The following is a 16356-nucleotide window of genomic DNA, read 5'->3' as shown; positions in this document are numbered from 1 at the left end:
GGGTCAATATAAATTAAGCTGTCAAAAATTTATTAGCAAAATATAAGAAATGGGCTATAGTAACGGAGGAATGTGGTTGATCTCTTAGCAAACAATATATCATTGAGTTATTTGAATTCTTTCTAGAACTTGTATGTTATTTTATGGTTGGTACTTTTTAACTTGAGGTTTAGGATACTGTCTCCTATATAAATGAGTATTCTACTAAAGTGTTAATTGGTTTCAAAAAATACTAGGAACATGTTAAAGATTTTGTTACCTGCATCTCAAAGTATCTAAGCCAGATTGTTATTTTAGATAGCAATTCCTTCGTCTTTTTATTGCAACCAGTGAATGGTATTCCATGTATTGCCTTTTTTGTAGGACAACCACATGACACACAGGTGCAAAGATCTTTGCTATTTAACATTGAAATTTAAAGTCTTCAAAGCCAAAATATAAAAAACTTCAAATCTCCCATATTAAATTGTGGGTAGTTTTGATATTAAATTGTGGGTAGTTTTGAAGCACAAATTTTGGCAAGAAGCAAACAAAAATGGTGCAGTATCTGTTGCATTTGGATAAGTCATATAATATTTAGTTGTTATAGTTTTTTTTATTATTTATTTATTGTTTCTGGTAGTTGTAGTAGTAGTAGATTAATAATATGGAAAATTTAGATGTCCATAAAAGTGACATGGGATTGGTTTTATATCGGTATAAAAAAAGGGTAAAAGTTTTCATTTTTCAAGATAAAATTGATATTGATTTTAACATAGTCTAAATAACAAATTAATTAATAAGTATTTTTTAGAATATTTGTTAAGAGCCCGTTTGGGAAACGGCAAAAGTTATTTTTTTTTTACTTTTGAATTATGAAAAGTCACAATACAGGTGTTTGGCACTATTTGAAAAAAAGCTTTTAATTTTTCGAAAAGTTAATCCATAACTTTTTGAAGAAGTAGAAATATACTTCTTCTTCTTTTCGATAAGTCATTCTATTATTTTTTTAAAAAAAATTGCTTTAAAAAAATATACTTTCATTCTTGGCTCTGTAAAAATATTTTCTGTTTCTGATGAAAATACTGTCTCAATGTTGGAAGTATTCGCCTTCCACCACCTTTTTTATGTAATGATTCATCTGTTGAAACTATTGATCTTCCAACACTATTTTAAAATAATGTTTCATCTGAATCACCTACTTCATATATTTCTTTCAATTATTTTTTTTTATCATTTTACCACTCTATTTTATTATTGAATTTGTATTTAATATTGTGTGTGATATGAAATCGTAGTTTTAATTTTATTTTTTTCACATGTTATTTTATTTTTATATAACTTGCTATTATTTTTATAATTAGTTATAACAAGTTCTTGAGTTATTTATTCAAACGCTACAACTTTAAAATAAGTACTTTTATAATTAAAAATTTAAATACAAAATAACTTATTTATAAGTTGTTATTAATAAAAGTCCTTATACGTTAAGCTCTTTTTTCAAAAGAACTTATTTAAGTTGTTTATCCAAACTGAGCATAAGTAGATAATAATAGTGACTTCCAATAAACAAGTGCTTCTTTAACAAATTTAACAAGCGCATTTGTTAATCAAATTCTTGAAAACATATTTATCCTTTGCTCAAATAGAGTCCACACATCCATGCTTATAAAGAACATATTAGTGTTAATAACAGTTCCTTAAGACTTAGATTTATTATCTTTGAGTGAGCTATGGATATTCACATTTTGATTCCCCGTCAAAAATTCAATTTTTTTCTTCCCTTTTTTGAGTTGTGCCATTAAAAATTCGACTAAACTGAAGAATGATGCTAGGTGCAACACTTATTATTGTTTTTTTTTTGGTAATTAAAATAAAGTCTAAAAGTCCAGCTGAAGATTACATATCAAAGATAAATCGGACTCTGGAGGCCTCTCTACAATCATCATCTAACATATATTTGATTTCTTTAAGATAATTATCTATGAAATAGAAACCTAACTTTCTAGTGACACTTCTTTTGGCTAACTAGCACACACATTTTTCTCTCTGTAAGTGTGCTTAAAAATTAAAATCCAGTCTCTTTTCATCATTAGACTAACACTTCTAGGTGTACACTTATGTACAAGTATGTATAGACTTTTAAGATGAGAGTTTGGACCATTTAAAAAAAAGTTTAATGGACAAAACAGGCTAACGAATTTAGTTTTTATTTTTTTTTGTTTAAATAGATAATTTTTTATTTAAAAAAATTATATTATGGACTAAAAATCTAAAATTAATTTTCGAACAAATTTTTTGTCTTTAATAGATAATGTTAGAATTTGAGTTATTTTTTTTATTAGAAGTAAAGATATTTGAATTAGATTGGTAAGAAAAAAATTGTTAAAAAATTAATAAAAATAGGAAAAAAGAATAAAAAAATAAAAAAACAACTAAATGGGTTTGTCCATTTATTTCGCAGCCAAGTACGTTAAAGAACTCTAAAAGTGCCAATCCCAATGGACCCAACCCATTTTAACGGTTCTAATTAGAATTTCGTAATGTCATGGTTAAGTAACGTAAACGAATTCAGTATTAGTGTTTTAAAAAAGAAAAAATGAACAGAAATATAATTTTAATTAACAAAAGAAAATGTAATTTTAAATCTTAAGTGTAATTTAGTTTACTTTTATGAACAAAAAATATTATTCTATAATACATCTATTTTTTTTATTTTGTGCTTAATATATATTTAGATTAACATTAAAAATCTTTGTATGATAGAATATTTTATTAATATGAAAAAAACTCAAATTTTAAAATTATACCTATCTACGATATTTTGATATAATAAAAAGTTAAAAATATTATTCAAAATAAATAATTTTTTGTGGTAAAAATAAATTCGGTAGCCCGTGCATTTGCACGGGTCAAATGCTAGTAATTGTAAAACCACGTGAATTGGCAGGTTTGAAAAATCCGGACCGGTTCAATTAAAAAAACAAACGTAATCCCAGCTAAGGATCCCCCTCCCCAATCCACTCTCTAACTCTGAAAGTCTGAAACGGGCCAAAGGGGAGAACGCGGCGCATCAACCTTCTCCTCTCACCGCACGGTCGCCGGTTCGTCTGCGTCCGCCAGCTCCTGCGCCTTCACTGCTGTCTGCGTGTGTCTCCTTCGTACGCGTAGCGTCGTCCCTGTGCCTTCACTGCGTCACCTCGCCTTCACTGTTTCACTCCATTCCTTCTTTGTGGTTTGAGCGAAGCCGTCAAAACAGCGAAACACAACACTCTCAGATCTGCAGCAGCTTCACTCTCTCTCTCTCTCTCTCTCTCTCTCTCTCTCTCTCTCTCGGCTCAGATCCTACGCGGATCTTCCTCAGCTTCCGTCCCTCCTGAGGTGAGTTATTTTTATTTATTTTTAATTATTCTCTATTAATTTTGTGAGTGTGCTTCTCCTGCAAAATCTATAACCATATCTGAATTTGTGAGTGTATCACAAAAGAAAACGTAGTTTTAGTTGAAGAAAACAAAGATAAAACCGATTCTGTTTCTACAAATATATTTCTACATAAAGCACTGGTTTTGTAACAATTATTGCCGAAAGTGTATAATTTTGTTACTGCAAGATGCATCATCAAACAGAAATTTAATCAACTTAGCAATCAAAACAAAAGCATACATCAAAATTAAGCAAAGGAAGAACAAGTTTCCAAATTGGAAACCATTGAAAGCAAAAGTAGTACAACGAATTGCTTATTAGTTCAATTCATGATTTAGGTGATTAGGTTTAAATGGTTAATGGTTGATTTTTGTTGTTGTTTTCATGATTGTGGCTGTTTTTTTCATGATTGTTACTGTTTAGGGTTGATTGATGCTGTTTAGGGTTGACTTGTTTTATGTAGTTGCTGGTTTTTTATGTTCATTTTATGCAATTTTGTTGATGAAATTTTAAGTTGGTGGTCCAAGAAGCTGGTAAGAAATCTGTTGTTAGTAGATAGTTGGATATTCAAGTGAATGTGTGTTCCTGATTGTTCTAAATATTATACATATGGTTCAAGATCTATTCATAGTTTTTAAGTTTGAAATTCAAATCCAATTATTAAGTCTGCTTATAGTGTTATTGTTTGTCCGTGTTTATATAGGTTCTATTGATTATTTTATATTTTTTATTTATGTGGAACCAATTAACTGGTTGAACCAATAATTTATTGATTGAACTAATGACTTAGTGATTCAGTAGCTTGACCAGTTCGATTATCGGTTCGGTTCTGACAACTATAGTTCCAGACAAGCTTCCCTCATTTTCGCTCAAGAAAGCAAAAAATAAAAATAATTTGCCAATTTTTCATTGTAGATTTTTTAGGAATGACACCCTCGAGATTGAGATTTGAGACCCCACTCAATAAAGCGTTTCAATTCCTTATTCCCGAGGTAAGATAGCTCTCCGCATGAAACCTAATGCAATTTCAGCTTTGCGGATTTTGTTCTCTATAAGCCTACCTTTGGTTTTGTATGTTCCCCATTTTTGAAGCGCTTTTTCTGACATTCAATTCTTCGGTCTCAGCTGGATTCCAGCGTTTCTGCTTTCGATTCAGGTCATTTTTTTAACACATATCTGATTCGGATTCTGGTGTATTATTTGGAATCATAATGAAAATTCGTCCATGCATTGTTGTTTCGTTATTTTTGTGCTAATATTATGATCACTAAACTACATTGTGTGCTCTATTTTACTTTTTGTAAATGTTGTGTTCTTAATTTTCCATTTTTGATATGCCTAATGGAATGAGTGCAAGCATGGTTTCTCAGTCTTCATGCTTAGGGTTCCATAAACTTTGTTTGAGGAAGAATTTAAACTATGTACTTGTTTCTTGTAGAAACAATATGAAGAACCAGCATGGTTATGTGCCACCTTCTTACATACCTTTGGGCCAATCGGAGTCGGAGGCAGCGAATCTCACACCACAGAAGAGCAGCGAACAACAAGCAAGTAGCAATGGATCAAACCAGATGCAGACTCAGTGGTCTTCTGGAATCTGTGCCTGTTGCGATGATATGCAGAGCTGTATGCTACTACTTCCTTAACCTGTCACCCTTATTTAATGCAAGGGATTATTAAAAAGGTGCCTCTTAATTATGTTTAAGGAAATTTGATCATTGTAGACATGATACATGACAGAGCACAATGGTGTCGTTTGATTCATGTAGCCGACCTCACATAGTGGGATAAGGCTTTGTTGTTGTTGTTGTTGTTGTTGTTGTTGTCTTTGTTATTTGGAATTTGAATCCTTATTATGGACATCATTCGGTGGATCCTGTTAGTGAATTCAATTGTATATCTACATTATTTTGTTATCTTTGTCTGTTGAATTCTCAAAAACGCTATCAATATTTAAAACCAACGTTGTTTTAAAGTGTTTGACGTAAAAGGCAGAAAACATAGGTAAAGGAATCAGATCAGACCCCTTAAGTAGCAAGATGGCCTATTTGAATAAAGTTGTTGGTTAAACATCCACATTTTCAAAGTATGATATAAATTGTGCAGTATCAAGTGTTATTTAACTTTCTCTATGTCACAATGGGTGCAGGCTTTATAGGGTTTATTTGTCCATGCTTTCTCTTTGGGAAGAATGCTGAGTTTCTGGGTTCTGGAACCTTCCTGGGATCATGTGTTACACATTTTCTGTTATGGTCTTTGGTTAATACAGCCTGCTGCTTTTTAACTGATGGATTGTGTTTGGCACTACCTGGATGCCTTGTTTCGTGCTATGCTTGTCACTACCGCAAGACCTTAAGGACAAAGTTTGATTTGCCGGTAATGATATTGAAAACTTAATTGAGCTCTTATAACATGATTTTTCATTTTATTATGTTTCAAACTTTTGATCACTTTTTAAACTGTTCAGTCTTCAAGTCTCTAATTCAAGTTTTACACTCATAGTCAATACACAGCTTGTCAAGTTAATGCTTGCTAAAATTTATGTAAAATATTAATAAATAATTCTGAATTGCAGGTTGATCAATTTGGATTTTTGTAGCTCAAAACTGTAGGCACTTAGATTTTCTAGTGGATAAATGAACTGTTTAGATAAAAGTTAAAGCGTAATAAACGCAAAAGGGAGTAGCATACTTCTATGAGTTGGTTGAAAAACTTCCGGTGTAGAATCAGGGGTGTTTGCATTAAATTCCTCTGGGTACCTTGAATAGGCCTCTTCATCTGAAGCATATTCCTTTTAACTGTTTGTTCTGTCATAATCTATCATGTATTGTTATTATCTTTATAAGAATTGCTGAATCTAAAATTTCTAATGCTATAATGTATTCTTTCATTTTATGAAGGAAGCACCCTGTGGGGATTTTGTTACCCATTTTTTCTGTCATCTGTGCGCCATCTGTCAAGAGTACCGTGAAATCCGCGAAAGATCTGGGGATAGTGCACCGACCGACATGAAGCTTGCTGTAGTGACAGCCCCACCTATACAAACAATGCAGTCGGATTCCGAGCAGTAATGTCCCTGCCCTCCGCCCTCTGCGATTCAAATGTTGCAAACTCGGAACACAAGTTCATGTCTTCTTACAATAATGCATATGATCGCATTGCCACGGTTGTACTTTTTCAATTCTCTTACAGAAAACTAGAAGAATAAATACCCACTTGTAAATGATATTTGAGTATGTTTAGGACCTAGTTATGTCACCTTTTACATTTTGTTTGATCCTGCTGTTGGGATTATTCCAAATTCCTTTAGCAAGAGAAGTATAGCTGCGTAATTAATCAAGTCTCAATTGGGTGTATCATTTGCTACGTAAACTCATTTCATAGTTACACCATTTGATGAACGCAAAAAGGTCTCTTATTAACTGCATTTTAATGACAGTTAAACGAGAAAAGCAGAGAAGCAATGACACTATAAACGACATTGTAAACTCAATATAAAAAAAAAACACTTCAATCTCAAATTATCTTATAAATTTTAACACTAGAATAATTTTGCATACTTAATGAATTAAACATCCAACTATTATTAATTGTACATGAGGAAATCGAATAAAAATAATTAACGAATATCTGACATTTTTTTACCAAAGAACAACTTAAATTTTAAGTGAATATGTGAAGATTACGTGGAGGTATGGGAGACTCGAACTTCCGTCTCCATGTACTTTTCCAAATTCAAAAGTAAATTCATAAGATAGATATTGATGGACCTTTTTGCCTTCTCTAATTGGTCGGGGCTGAATCCCACAGAGCAAAATATCTATCCATCCACTTCGTTGGTACAAAGAAAGGCACAAACTGCTTAAAATTCCAACAGTCTCTTATTCCTTCCTTATTCTTATCTCCCTTTCTTTCTCGAACGCATACACTTCGGCGCCGCAAAAGGGCTATGTTACACGGCAAAGCAAGCAAATCTCTTTTCTTCCTTTAGCATCCACCAAACGTTGTTCGTGCCGGAACATGTCTTTGTCGGGCTCGGCACTGCTGAGCATTACACCCATAACCTCCTCATCGTCGCTTCCCCGCCGAAGAGACTCAAAAAAGTCTTCATCTTGTTCCAACCTTCCTTCAAGGCACACTGCGACTGTTCCTTACCTAGCTTCAACTTCTTCTTCTTCTGCTGCTACTATCATTGATAATGATACCGATTTCTCTTCAGAACCCAATCCTTGCAATGACAGTGATTGTGTCACTGTTGAGAGTGCCAAGTTTACATATAGCAGAGCATCACCTTCAATTAGATGGCCCCACTTGAAGCTCTCCGAGCTTTACCCCTCTGCACAGACCCAGTTACCCGTTGCTTCTCCCATGGAAGAAAGTCACGTAGAGGGACCCGAAAGACCAGATTCTGGTGAGCCTTTGGGTGTGAGCGATGAAGCGCAAGAAACATTGGGGAGACCTAGCAGGAATAGGGTAAAAAAGATGAACAAATTGGCACTGAAGAGAGCAAAGGATTGGAGGGAGAGAGTGAAATACTTGACTGATAGGATTCTTGCATTGAAGCCTGAGGAGTACGTGGCTGATGTGTTGGATGATAGAAAAGTTCAGATGACGCCCACGGATTTTTGCTTTGTGGTAAAATGGGTTGGGCAAGCAAGCTGGCAAAGAGCTCTTGAGGTCTATGAGTGGTTGAATTTGAGGCACTGGTACTCGCCGAATGCGAGGATGCTTGCGACTATCTTAGCTGTGCTGGGAAAGGCTAATCAAGAAGAGTTGGCGGTTGAAATCTTCATTCGAGCTGAGTCGTCCATAGAGGATACAGTCCAAGTGTACAATGCCATGATGGGTGTTTATGCCAGGAATGGCAGGTTCAACAAGGTAAAGGAACTGCTCGATTTAATGCGCAAAAGAGGGTGCGAGCCGGACCTGGTGAGTTTCAATACTTTGATCAATGCCAGGATGAAATCTGGTGCAATGGTGCCTAATTTAGCTTTTCAGCTTTTAGAGGAGGTTAGGAGGTCTGGTGTTAGACCAGACATTATAACTTATAATACTCTTATTAGTGCTTGCTCAAGGGAGTCGAATTTGGAGGAGGCAACTATGATTTTTAAGGATATGGAGAACCACCATTGTCAACCTGACCTGTGGACTTATAATGCTATGATTTCGGTATATGGTAGATGTGGGTTTGCTAGGAAAGCTGAACAACTATTTAAAGAATTGGAATCTAAAGGGTTTTTCCCTGATGCAGTAACTTATAATTCTCTGTTGTATGCTTTTTCAAAGGAGGGAAATGTTGAAAAAGTAAGGGATATTCATGAGGAAATGGTAAAAGTGGGGTTCGGGAAGGATGAGATGACATACAACACTATTATACACATGTATGGAAAGCAGGGGAAGCATGATCAGGCGCTGCAGCTTTACAATGACATGAAATCTTCTGGTAGGAGTCCTGATGCAGTTACCTACACTGTTTTGATTGATTCACTTGGAAAAGCAAATAAAATCGACGAAGCTGCAAATGTAATGTCAGAGATGTTGGATGCAGGAGTTAAGCCTACTTTGCACACATATAGTGCTTTAATTTGTGGTTATGCAAAGGCTGGAAAAAAAGTAGAGGCTGAAGCTACATTTAATTGCATGCGTCGGTCAGGAATCAAAGCTGATTGTCTAGCATACTCAGTTATGTTGGATGTCTTTCTTAGATTCAATGAGGTTAAAAAGGCTTTGACATTGTATAAGGAAATGATTCGCGAAGGCTTTACACCAGATGATGGCCTCTATGAGGTCATGCTAAAAGTGCTTGTGAGAGAAAATATGTGTGATGTTGTTGATAGAGTTATTAGAGATATGGAAGAAATCAGTGGCATGAGTCCACAAGTTATTTCATCCGTTCTTGTTAATGCAGGGTGTTATGATGATGCTGCTAAAATGTTGAAACTTTCTATCAGCAATGGCTATGAATTAGATCATGAGAATTTTTTATCTATTTTGGGTTCATATAGCTCATCTGCTAGATATTCAGAAGCATGTGAACTACTTGAATTCTTGAGAGGTCATGCTCCAGACAATACTCAAATGATCACTGAAGCACTCATCATTATACTTTGCAAGGCTAAAAAGCTTGATGCGGCCTTGGAGGAGTACAGAAGTAAAGGAGGAATGGGTTTATTCAGAAGTTGTACAATGTATGAATCTCTGATTCAGGAATGCATGCAGAATGAACTATTCGATGTAGCTTCTCAGATTTTTTGTGACATGAGGTTCAGAGGTGTTGTGCCATCTGAATATCTCTACCAAGGTATGGTATCTGTCTACTGTAGAATTGGATTACCCGAGACAGCCCACCACTTGTTGTATCATGTCGAAAACAAAGGTAGTGTAGTTGATAACACGTCTCTTTATATTGTTATCATTCAAACATATGGGAAGTTAAAGTTATGGCAAAAGGCAGAAAGTTTAGTGGGAAGTATTAGGCAAAGATGTTCAAAAGTGGATAGAAAGGTCTGGAATGCTTTAATTCATGCTTATGCATTAAGTGGCTGTTATGAGCGCGCTAGAGCTATATTCAATACAATGATGAGAGACGGTCCTTCGCCAACTGTAGATTCCATAAATGGTCTGTTACAAGCGTTAATTGTAGATCGGAGGCTGAATGAGCTTTACGTGGTGATCCAGGAGCTGCAAGACATGGGGTTCAAGATGAGTAAAAGTTCTATTCTTTTGATGCTTGAAGCATTTGCACAGGCTGGAAACTTATTCGAGGTGCAAAAAGTGTACCATGGAATGAAAGCTGCTGGTTATTTTCCGACCATGCATCTCTACAGAATTATGGTTGGATTGATGTGCAAGTTCAAAAGAGTAAGGGATGTAGAAGCCATGTTATGTGAGATGGAAGAGGCAGGATTTAAGCCTGATCTTCAAATTTATAATTCTGTATTGAAGTTATATTTAGGAATTGAAGATTTTAAAAACATGGCTAGAATCTACCAAAAGATTCAAGATGCTGATCTTAAACCAGATGAGGAAACATATAATACATTAATTATAATGTACTGCAGAGACCATAGAGCAGAAGAAGGTATCTCTCTGATGCATGAAATGAGAAGACTTGGCGTGGAACCTAAGCCGGATACATACAGAAGCTTGACAGCAGCATTTTGTAAGCAACAATTGGTTGAACAAGCAGAGGAACTTTTTGAAGAGCTTCGATCGAATGGTTATAAAATGGACCGCTCTTTTTATCATTTAATGATGAAAATGTATAGGACTTCCGGGGATCATCGGAAGGCTGAAAGTCTTCTGGCTATGATGAAAGAAGCTGGGATAGAGCCCACTATTGCCACCATGCATTTACTTATGGTTTCTTATGGTCAATCGGGGCAGCCTGAAGAAGCGGAGAAAGTCCTGAAAAACTTGACAACATCTGGACAGGTTGTTGATACTCTACCTTACAGCTCTGTTATTGATGCATATCTGAGAAAAGGAGATTATAAAGCTGGAATCGAGAAGCTCACAGAGATGAAGGAAGCATCCATAGAACCAGACCATCGAATATGGACATGCTTTATCAGAGCTGCGAGCTTGTGCGAGGGAGTAAATGAAGCCATTAATCTTTTAAATGCACTCCAAGCTTCCGGATTTGATCTCCCAATCAGGTGCTAGTTATATTCTCTGCTGTTTTTTCATTCAAAAGTTTTGTTTTTCATTCTAGTCTTTTAGAGGAAGCCATACAGATTGATTTGTCATAGCTGAGAACTTAATATATACTAATTGTTCTGTAGGCTTCTAAGAGAAAAATCCGAGTCACGTGTTGCAGAGGTGGACCAATGTCTGGAGAGACTAGAACCTCTTGAAGACGATGCAGCTTTTAACTTTGTCAATGCTCTGGTTGATCTGTTGTGGGCATTCGAACTCCGGGCCACTGCATCATGGGTTTTCCAATTGGCAATCAAGAGAAGAATTTATTGCCATGATATCTTTCGGTATGTATCATAGGTCATTTCCATTGTTCTCAACTGTGATATATTTATAAACTTTTGAGAGTTAAGTGTATGTCTTAATTGTAATCTTTTACTAGATTAGTATTACAAGCTCTATTAGGTTACTTATTGTGTGCTTCTATTGAATTCAGAGTCGCGGATAGAGACTGGGGAGCTGATTTTAGAAAACTATCTGCTGGTTCAGCTCTAGTTGGTCTTACTTTATGGCTTGACCACATGCAGGTGAATTCTGTTTCCCTTCAAAGTTGCTTTCTAAATGATCTATGAATTTTCACTTTCTTACAAGTTCATATTCCTAAATACATGGTTTTTTCTGTTGTGATCACAAAAAGATGTTCATCATTCTTAGTTTCCTTTGTTGTCTTGTATCTTGCCTTGACGTTTCGATTTCATGATCATGGCAGGATGCCTCGTTGCAAGGCGATCCAGAGTCACCGAAATCAGTTGTACTTATAACAGGAACTGCAGAATACAACATGGTATCACTCAATAGCACATTGAAGGCATGCCTTTGGGAAATGGGATCGCCTTTCCTTCCGTGCAAGACAAGACACGGTGTCCTTGTGGCCAAGGCTCACTCCCTAAGAATGTGGTTGAAAGACTCGCCGTTCTGTTTGGATCTCGAGCTAAAAGATGCCCCGGGTCTCCCCGATCTAAACTCCATGCGGCTCATTGAAGGATGCTTCATAAGGCGCGGCCTTGTTCCAGCATTCAAGGACATTACCTCAAGATTCGAAGTAGTGAGTCCCAAGAAATTTTCCAGATTGGCCTTGTTACCGGACGACAAGAGAGACAAAGCAATTCATGCTTATACTGATGGAAAGAAAGAGAGATTGGAGAAAGAGAGACTAAAAGCAAAGCAAATTGTTGATCCCAAAAAGTTGAAGAAGATTAAGAAGATTAAGCAGATTAGAAAGAGGAAATACATTAGGGAAGCTTTGACACCCAATTTAATTGGGAAACAAAGAACTTTCGTTCCTATTAGTGAAAAACAAACAATGTAATGCCAAACATTACTTGTAATCTTAAATCTTGTACAAATATCCATTTAGCTAACATCAACACTAACTGAAAATATTAATAGCAATTAATAATAATAAAAATTTAGATGAGCATTCCAAGCTTATTTTATTTCTAATTCATTACCTAATTTGAAGCCACATATATAGTTCATGAACCTTAATGCTTCACCACATTAACACAAGCTTGTTCTCCTGTTAGATTCTAAATTAATCCCTAGAAAACTGAATCCATTAGTGTTACTTAAGTTGTGAACTATATATGTCTGTTATTGTATGATTAGATTAAACTTTAAAGGCTTATAACTAATTTTTCTGTGTGAATCTGGTGGATTGTATAAGACGAAGTATAACAATTTCATGTAGTTCGCCTAAGGTCTCGGAGAACTTCGTTAAATTTAAGTTTGCAAATCTGATAAGGAACAAAGAAAAGATAGGAGGGAAGCAGCATATCTAATGGCATTTTTCATTAAATATGAATTCTACATTTGCTCATATCTATTTGTCGTAATACACTGAAATATCATCGGTAATACATTACTTCTCTAAAATTGAAACACTTCAGACGGAAAAAATTGGTAATCGAAACACACAAAGAAAAAGAAAAGAGAGTAACAACTTAATTTGTCTAAAGAACATCAATATCAATAGTAACTAGAAAATGAGTTCCTTGAAGCCAAGATTTGGGGGGGCATCACAAACAAGATCAAAATTTTGATACAATATATATGAGCGAGGTTAATTCATTTTAGAGACTAATTCGTTGATGAGATCCTCCCGATTTCCAGAGTCTCCACCATCCTTGAAAAGGGTTTTTGATCCTGTCAACCCTCCTACTGGTTTGTTGAGTTCAAAGGGCCACATAAGTCGAATAACTTCTTTAAAGTGTGGACCAACATTATAGATCTGATGCACCATGTCTTCTATGCATACAATACCATACTTCCCTAATTCCTACAAATAAAAGAATATGAATCGCAAATACAGTTAAGGGGGAAATCACAGTTAAACCAGGAACACCATATATTACCTGCTCAATAATGTTATTATCTGTCAACGGAACTTTCCGCTTCTCTATTTTCATGTGCCCCTTCTTGTAGATTAGCTCCTTTATGCTCTTAAGATTTGGGTATCTACAAAAGAAACAGATTTTCAAGAAATCAAGAATAATTTTAACATCATCCGCTAAACCATTACTTACGAGTCTATACCCTCAGGCCTCATGCAACGTAATATAACTAAACACTAAGCCATTATTTAAAGATATATTCTCCTCCAACACAGATAAGCCCAACTAACAATCTAACATCAATAATACATAAAACACCCATATGGAAATTTCAATCAAATTCATCATATCAACTTTCTCTAGTTTTATTTACATAACGTGGTCCTGACTCTCATGAGCATCTTAGGTTCACTCACAAGCAATGAAGCTTAGTTACATGCTCTCAAGTCTAAAGTTAAAGTAGAACAACTTATAAATTTATAATTAACTAAAACTGATGTAGAATAATAATAGTTAAAATCTTCATTACAAAATATCTTCAACATAAAAAAGCAACTACCAAATAGATATGAAACACCAAATAATGTATAGTCGTATATAAGTTATCAAGTAACTCATTTGACCTTGCTATGCCTACAATTGAAGCAAAAAATTCTATTCATATCAAGACATACTAAACTATATATTATACAATAATACAATAGTAAATATTTCAGCCCCAGGATGGAAGATACAATACAACCAACTGCAGTTAACTTGAAGTGATAATTCCAAATCTAATAATCCAGTACCAACACAAAACACACTCCTAATTCTATACAACTCCATAGCTAAAAACGAAACCAACTTCAAATTTTATGGAAGCCCCATAAAGCTACCCTGCCATTGAAAGCTAAAAAACATAATCACCTCATAACAAATATTTATAGTTAACTAGTTATAAAACAAATTAAAAAAAATGTTGGTCTTACCCATAGGTAACAAATGGTTCCACCCTCTGCAACTTGGCCAACACTCCATCTGATGGCTTCAAAAAGACAGCACTGAATACTCTTCTCAACCCCAAGCTGTACAAATTCTTTCTTGTTTTCGGATGCATATCGTTTTTCCTAAAAATGATACAAACACTTGATAAGTCGTATTCACATAACCAAAAAGGAGAGACAGAGAGAGGTACAGACCCGTGAATCCGAATGACAAGTAAGGACTTGGAGTCTGAGTTGAGGTGTGGAAGTTTCCTCTTTACTCTGCGCTTCACTCTAATAAGGTCCAGCTCCTACACATGAATATAGCAACAAAGCACGCAACTCAGAAATAGAATGAATCAAGTTCTGGCAGAGACAGAGAGAGACAGGAGTTACCATGTTGCGATATTGAATAACGAAATCCTCGGGCTTTTTGATGGTAGCGTCCTTGCTCTTGTTAGATTGGAAGTTGGAGCGCTCTAACTGAGCCTTTTTCCTGAGAGCCCATGCTTCGTTGCTTTTTCGCTTCTTGAGTATAACCTCTGGTATGAAGTTCAATGCTTTTGATTCCTCTTCTGCCATGTTCTCCTATTTGCATACAAACCTTGCAGCTTAGAAATTAGAGCAGAGAGAGAGAGAGAGAGAGAGAGAGAGTTACCGGCGAAGAAGGTATAGTAGCAGAGAGAGGGTTGAAATTTAGGGCATGTGATTAACGTCAATTCTGTTGAGACCATACATATATATACCTAGCCCTTTCAAAATAATTTACTAGTGTATTTTTTTTTATAAGATATCAAATATACGTTGTAATATGGATGTCTATCAATTAAACACTCATGATTTATTCTTCCAAATCAAATTATTTGGGTGATTCAAAATTTTAATAGTGAATTGTGTAAAATTTCTGAAATTAGACTTAACATTAATGAAGTTTGAAAAAGTGAACTTTGTATATGTATAAACTAGTAGTAAATTTGTGTACTTATAAGTTATACAATTTTAAAATAGATCTCTTTTTTCAATTTAAAAAATAATTATAGTATTATTGTAACAATTTATACTTTGTATGTAACAAATCTAATTAATGTGCAAATAGCATTATTCTAATTCACTTTTTTTATAAAAATTAATTAAATTAAATTAGAGATATTTAACTTCTGCAATTCAAAGAAAAAGAAGAATTCATCTTTTACATATATACTATTATATTTGAATAAAATATTTCTTACATAATAAAAATAACAATATAATTAAATTTAAACTATTGTATTTTGTCAAAATAACTTTAATCCTTTTTACTATTTCAAAGCATTTAAAGATATTAAAAAAAAAACATAAAAAATTTTGAAACGGAAAAATAAATTTTTTAATATCTTTACACGATAATTTAACTGTTTCTAAAAACATACATAATTGTTTATATATTATCTTTAACTATTACACATTGTGATAGTATTTGGGGTAAAACACTATATTAAGCCAATTGAGTGAAAAAATAACGTAAATACGCCAAAGCAAAAATCGTTTCAGCAATAAGCCAGATCGTATTTTTATATAATTCGAACCAGGTTGGTTCGAACTAGGTATTAGAGTAAATCGAACCAGGGTGGTTCGAATTAGGATTGGAGATTTCAATGTAATTCGAACCAAGGTGGTTCGAACTTCAACTTCCACGTAATTCGAACTAGGCTAGTTCGAACTACAGCCAATTGTGCCTTGCATATAATTCGAACCAAGTTGGTTCGAATTACCCTTGGAGAGATCCTTCATAAATCGAACCAAGGTGGTTCGAATTACCATTGATTCGGCTATATAAGGAGTTCGAATCACCCACATTCGAACTCCTTATTCCTCCCCCCTACCCCACAAAATCTCAGAGAAAACGACCGAGATTCTCTCCTAAGAAGACCTGAACGGAATACTCTGCTCATGGGGGACGATCCGGCACGGTTATATCG

General features: G+C 34.8%; 3 protein-coding genes across 4 annotated transcripts; 2 read left to right on the top strand and 1 right to left on the bottom strand.

The window, feature by feature from the left end:
* The first annotated feature begins 2957 nt into the window (after nt 1-2957).
* LOC107488366 (protein PLANT CADMIUM RESISTANCE 10) lies at nt 2958-6742 on the top strand. Of its 2 annotated transcripts, none has more exons than XM_016109108.3 (4): nt 2958-3360; nt 4841-5028; nt 5552-5778; nt 6307-6444. In XM_016109108.3, exons 2-4 carry the CDS (start codon nt 4848-4850, stop codon nt 6412-6414), a joined length of 516 nt encoding a protein of 171 aa, XP_015964594.1. In that variant the 5' UTR covers nt 2958-3360; nt 4841-4847; the 3' UTR covers nt 6415-6444. The 2 variants fall into 2 exon arrangements, with proteins under 2 accessions (XP_015964594.1, XP_052117218.1); XM_052261258.1 differs by having other exon boundaries at nt 2964-3360; nt 6303-6742.
* A 545-nt stretch (nt 6743-7287) lies between these two features.
* Nucleotides 7288-12446, top strand: LOC107488367 (pentatricopeptide repeat-containing protein At3g18110, chloroplastic). Its single transcript, XM_016109109.3, has 4 exons — nt 7288-11060; nt 11187-11387; nt 11537-11627; nt 11810-12446. Exons 1-4 carry the CDS (start codon nt 7423-7425, stop codon nt 12407-12409), a joined length of 4530 nt encoding a protein of 1509 aa, XP_015964595.1. The 5' UTR covers nt 7288-7422; the 3' UTR covers nt 12410-12446.
* Nucleotides 12447-12925: 479 nt separating this feature from the next.
* LOC107488368 (60S ribosomal protein L7-1) lies at nt 12926-15145 on the bottom strand. Its single transcript, XM_016109111.3, has 6 exons — nt 15057-15145; nt 14795-14986; nt 14615-14709; nt 14405-14542; nt 13455-13557; nt 12926-13378 (listed from the first exon to the last, which is right to left on the bottom strand). Exons 2-6 carry the CDS (start codon nt 14978-14980, stop codon nt 13163-13165), a joined length of 738 nt encoding a protein of 245 aa, XP_015964597.1. The 5' UTR covers nt 14981-14986; nt 15057-15145; the 3' UTR covers nt 12926-13162.
* Nucleotides 15146-16356: the final 1211 nt, after the last annotated feature.

This window comes from Arachis duranensis, chromosome 5 (genome assembly GCF_000817695.3).
Source record: "Arachis duranensis cultivar V14167 chromosome 5, aradu.V14167.gnm2.J7QH, whole genome shotgun sequence".
Classification (NCBI taxonomy): Eukaryota; Viridiplantae; Streptophyta; class Magnoliopsida; order Fabales; family Fabaceae; genus Arachis; species Arachis duranensis.
Note: the sequence above shows the minus strand (reverse complement) of the source record. Positions and strands in the feature narration are given on the sequence as shown.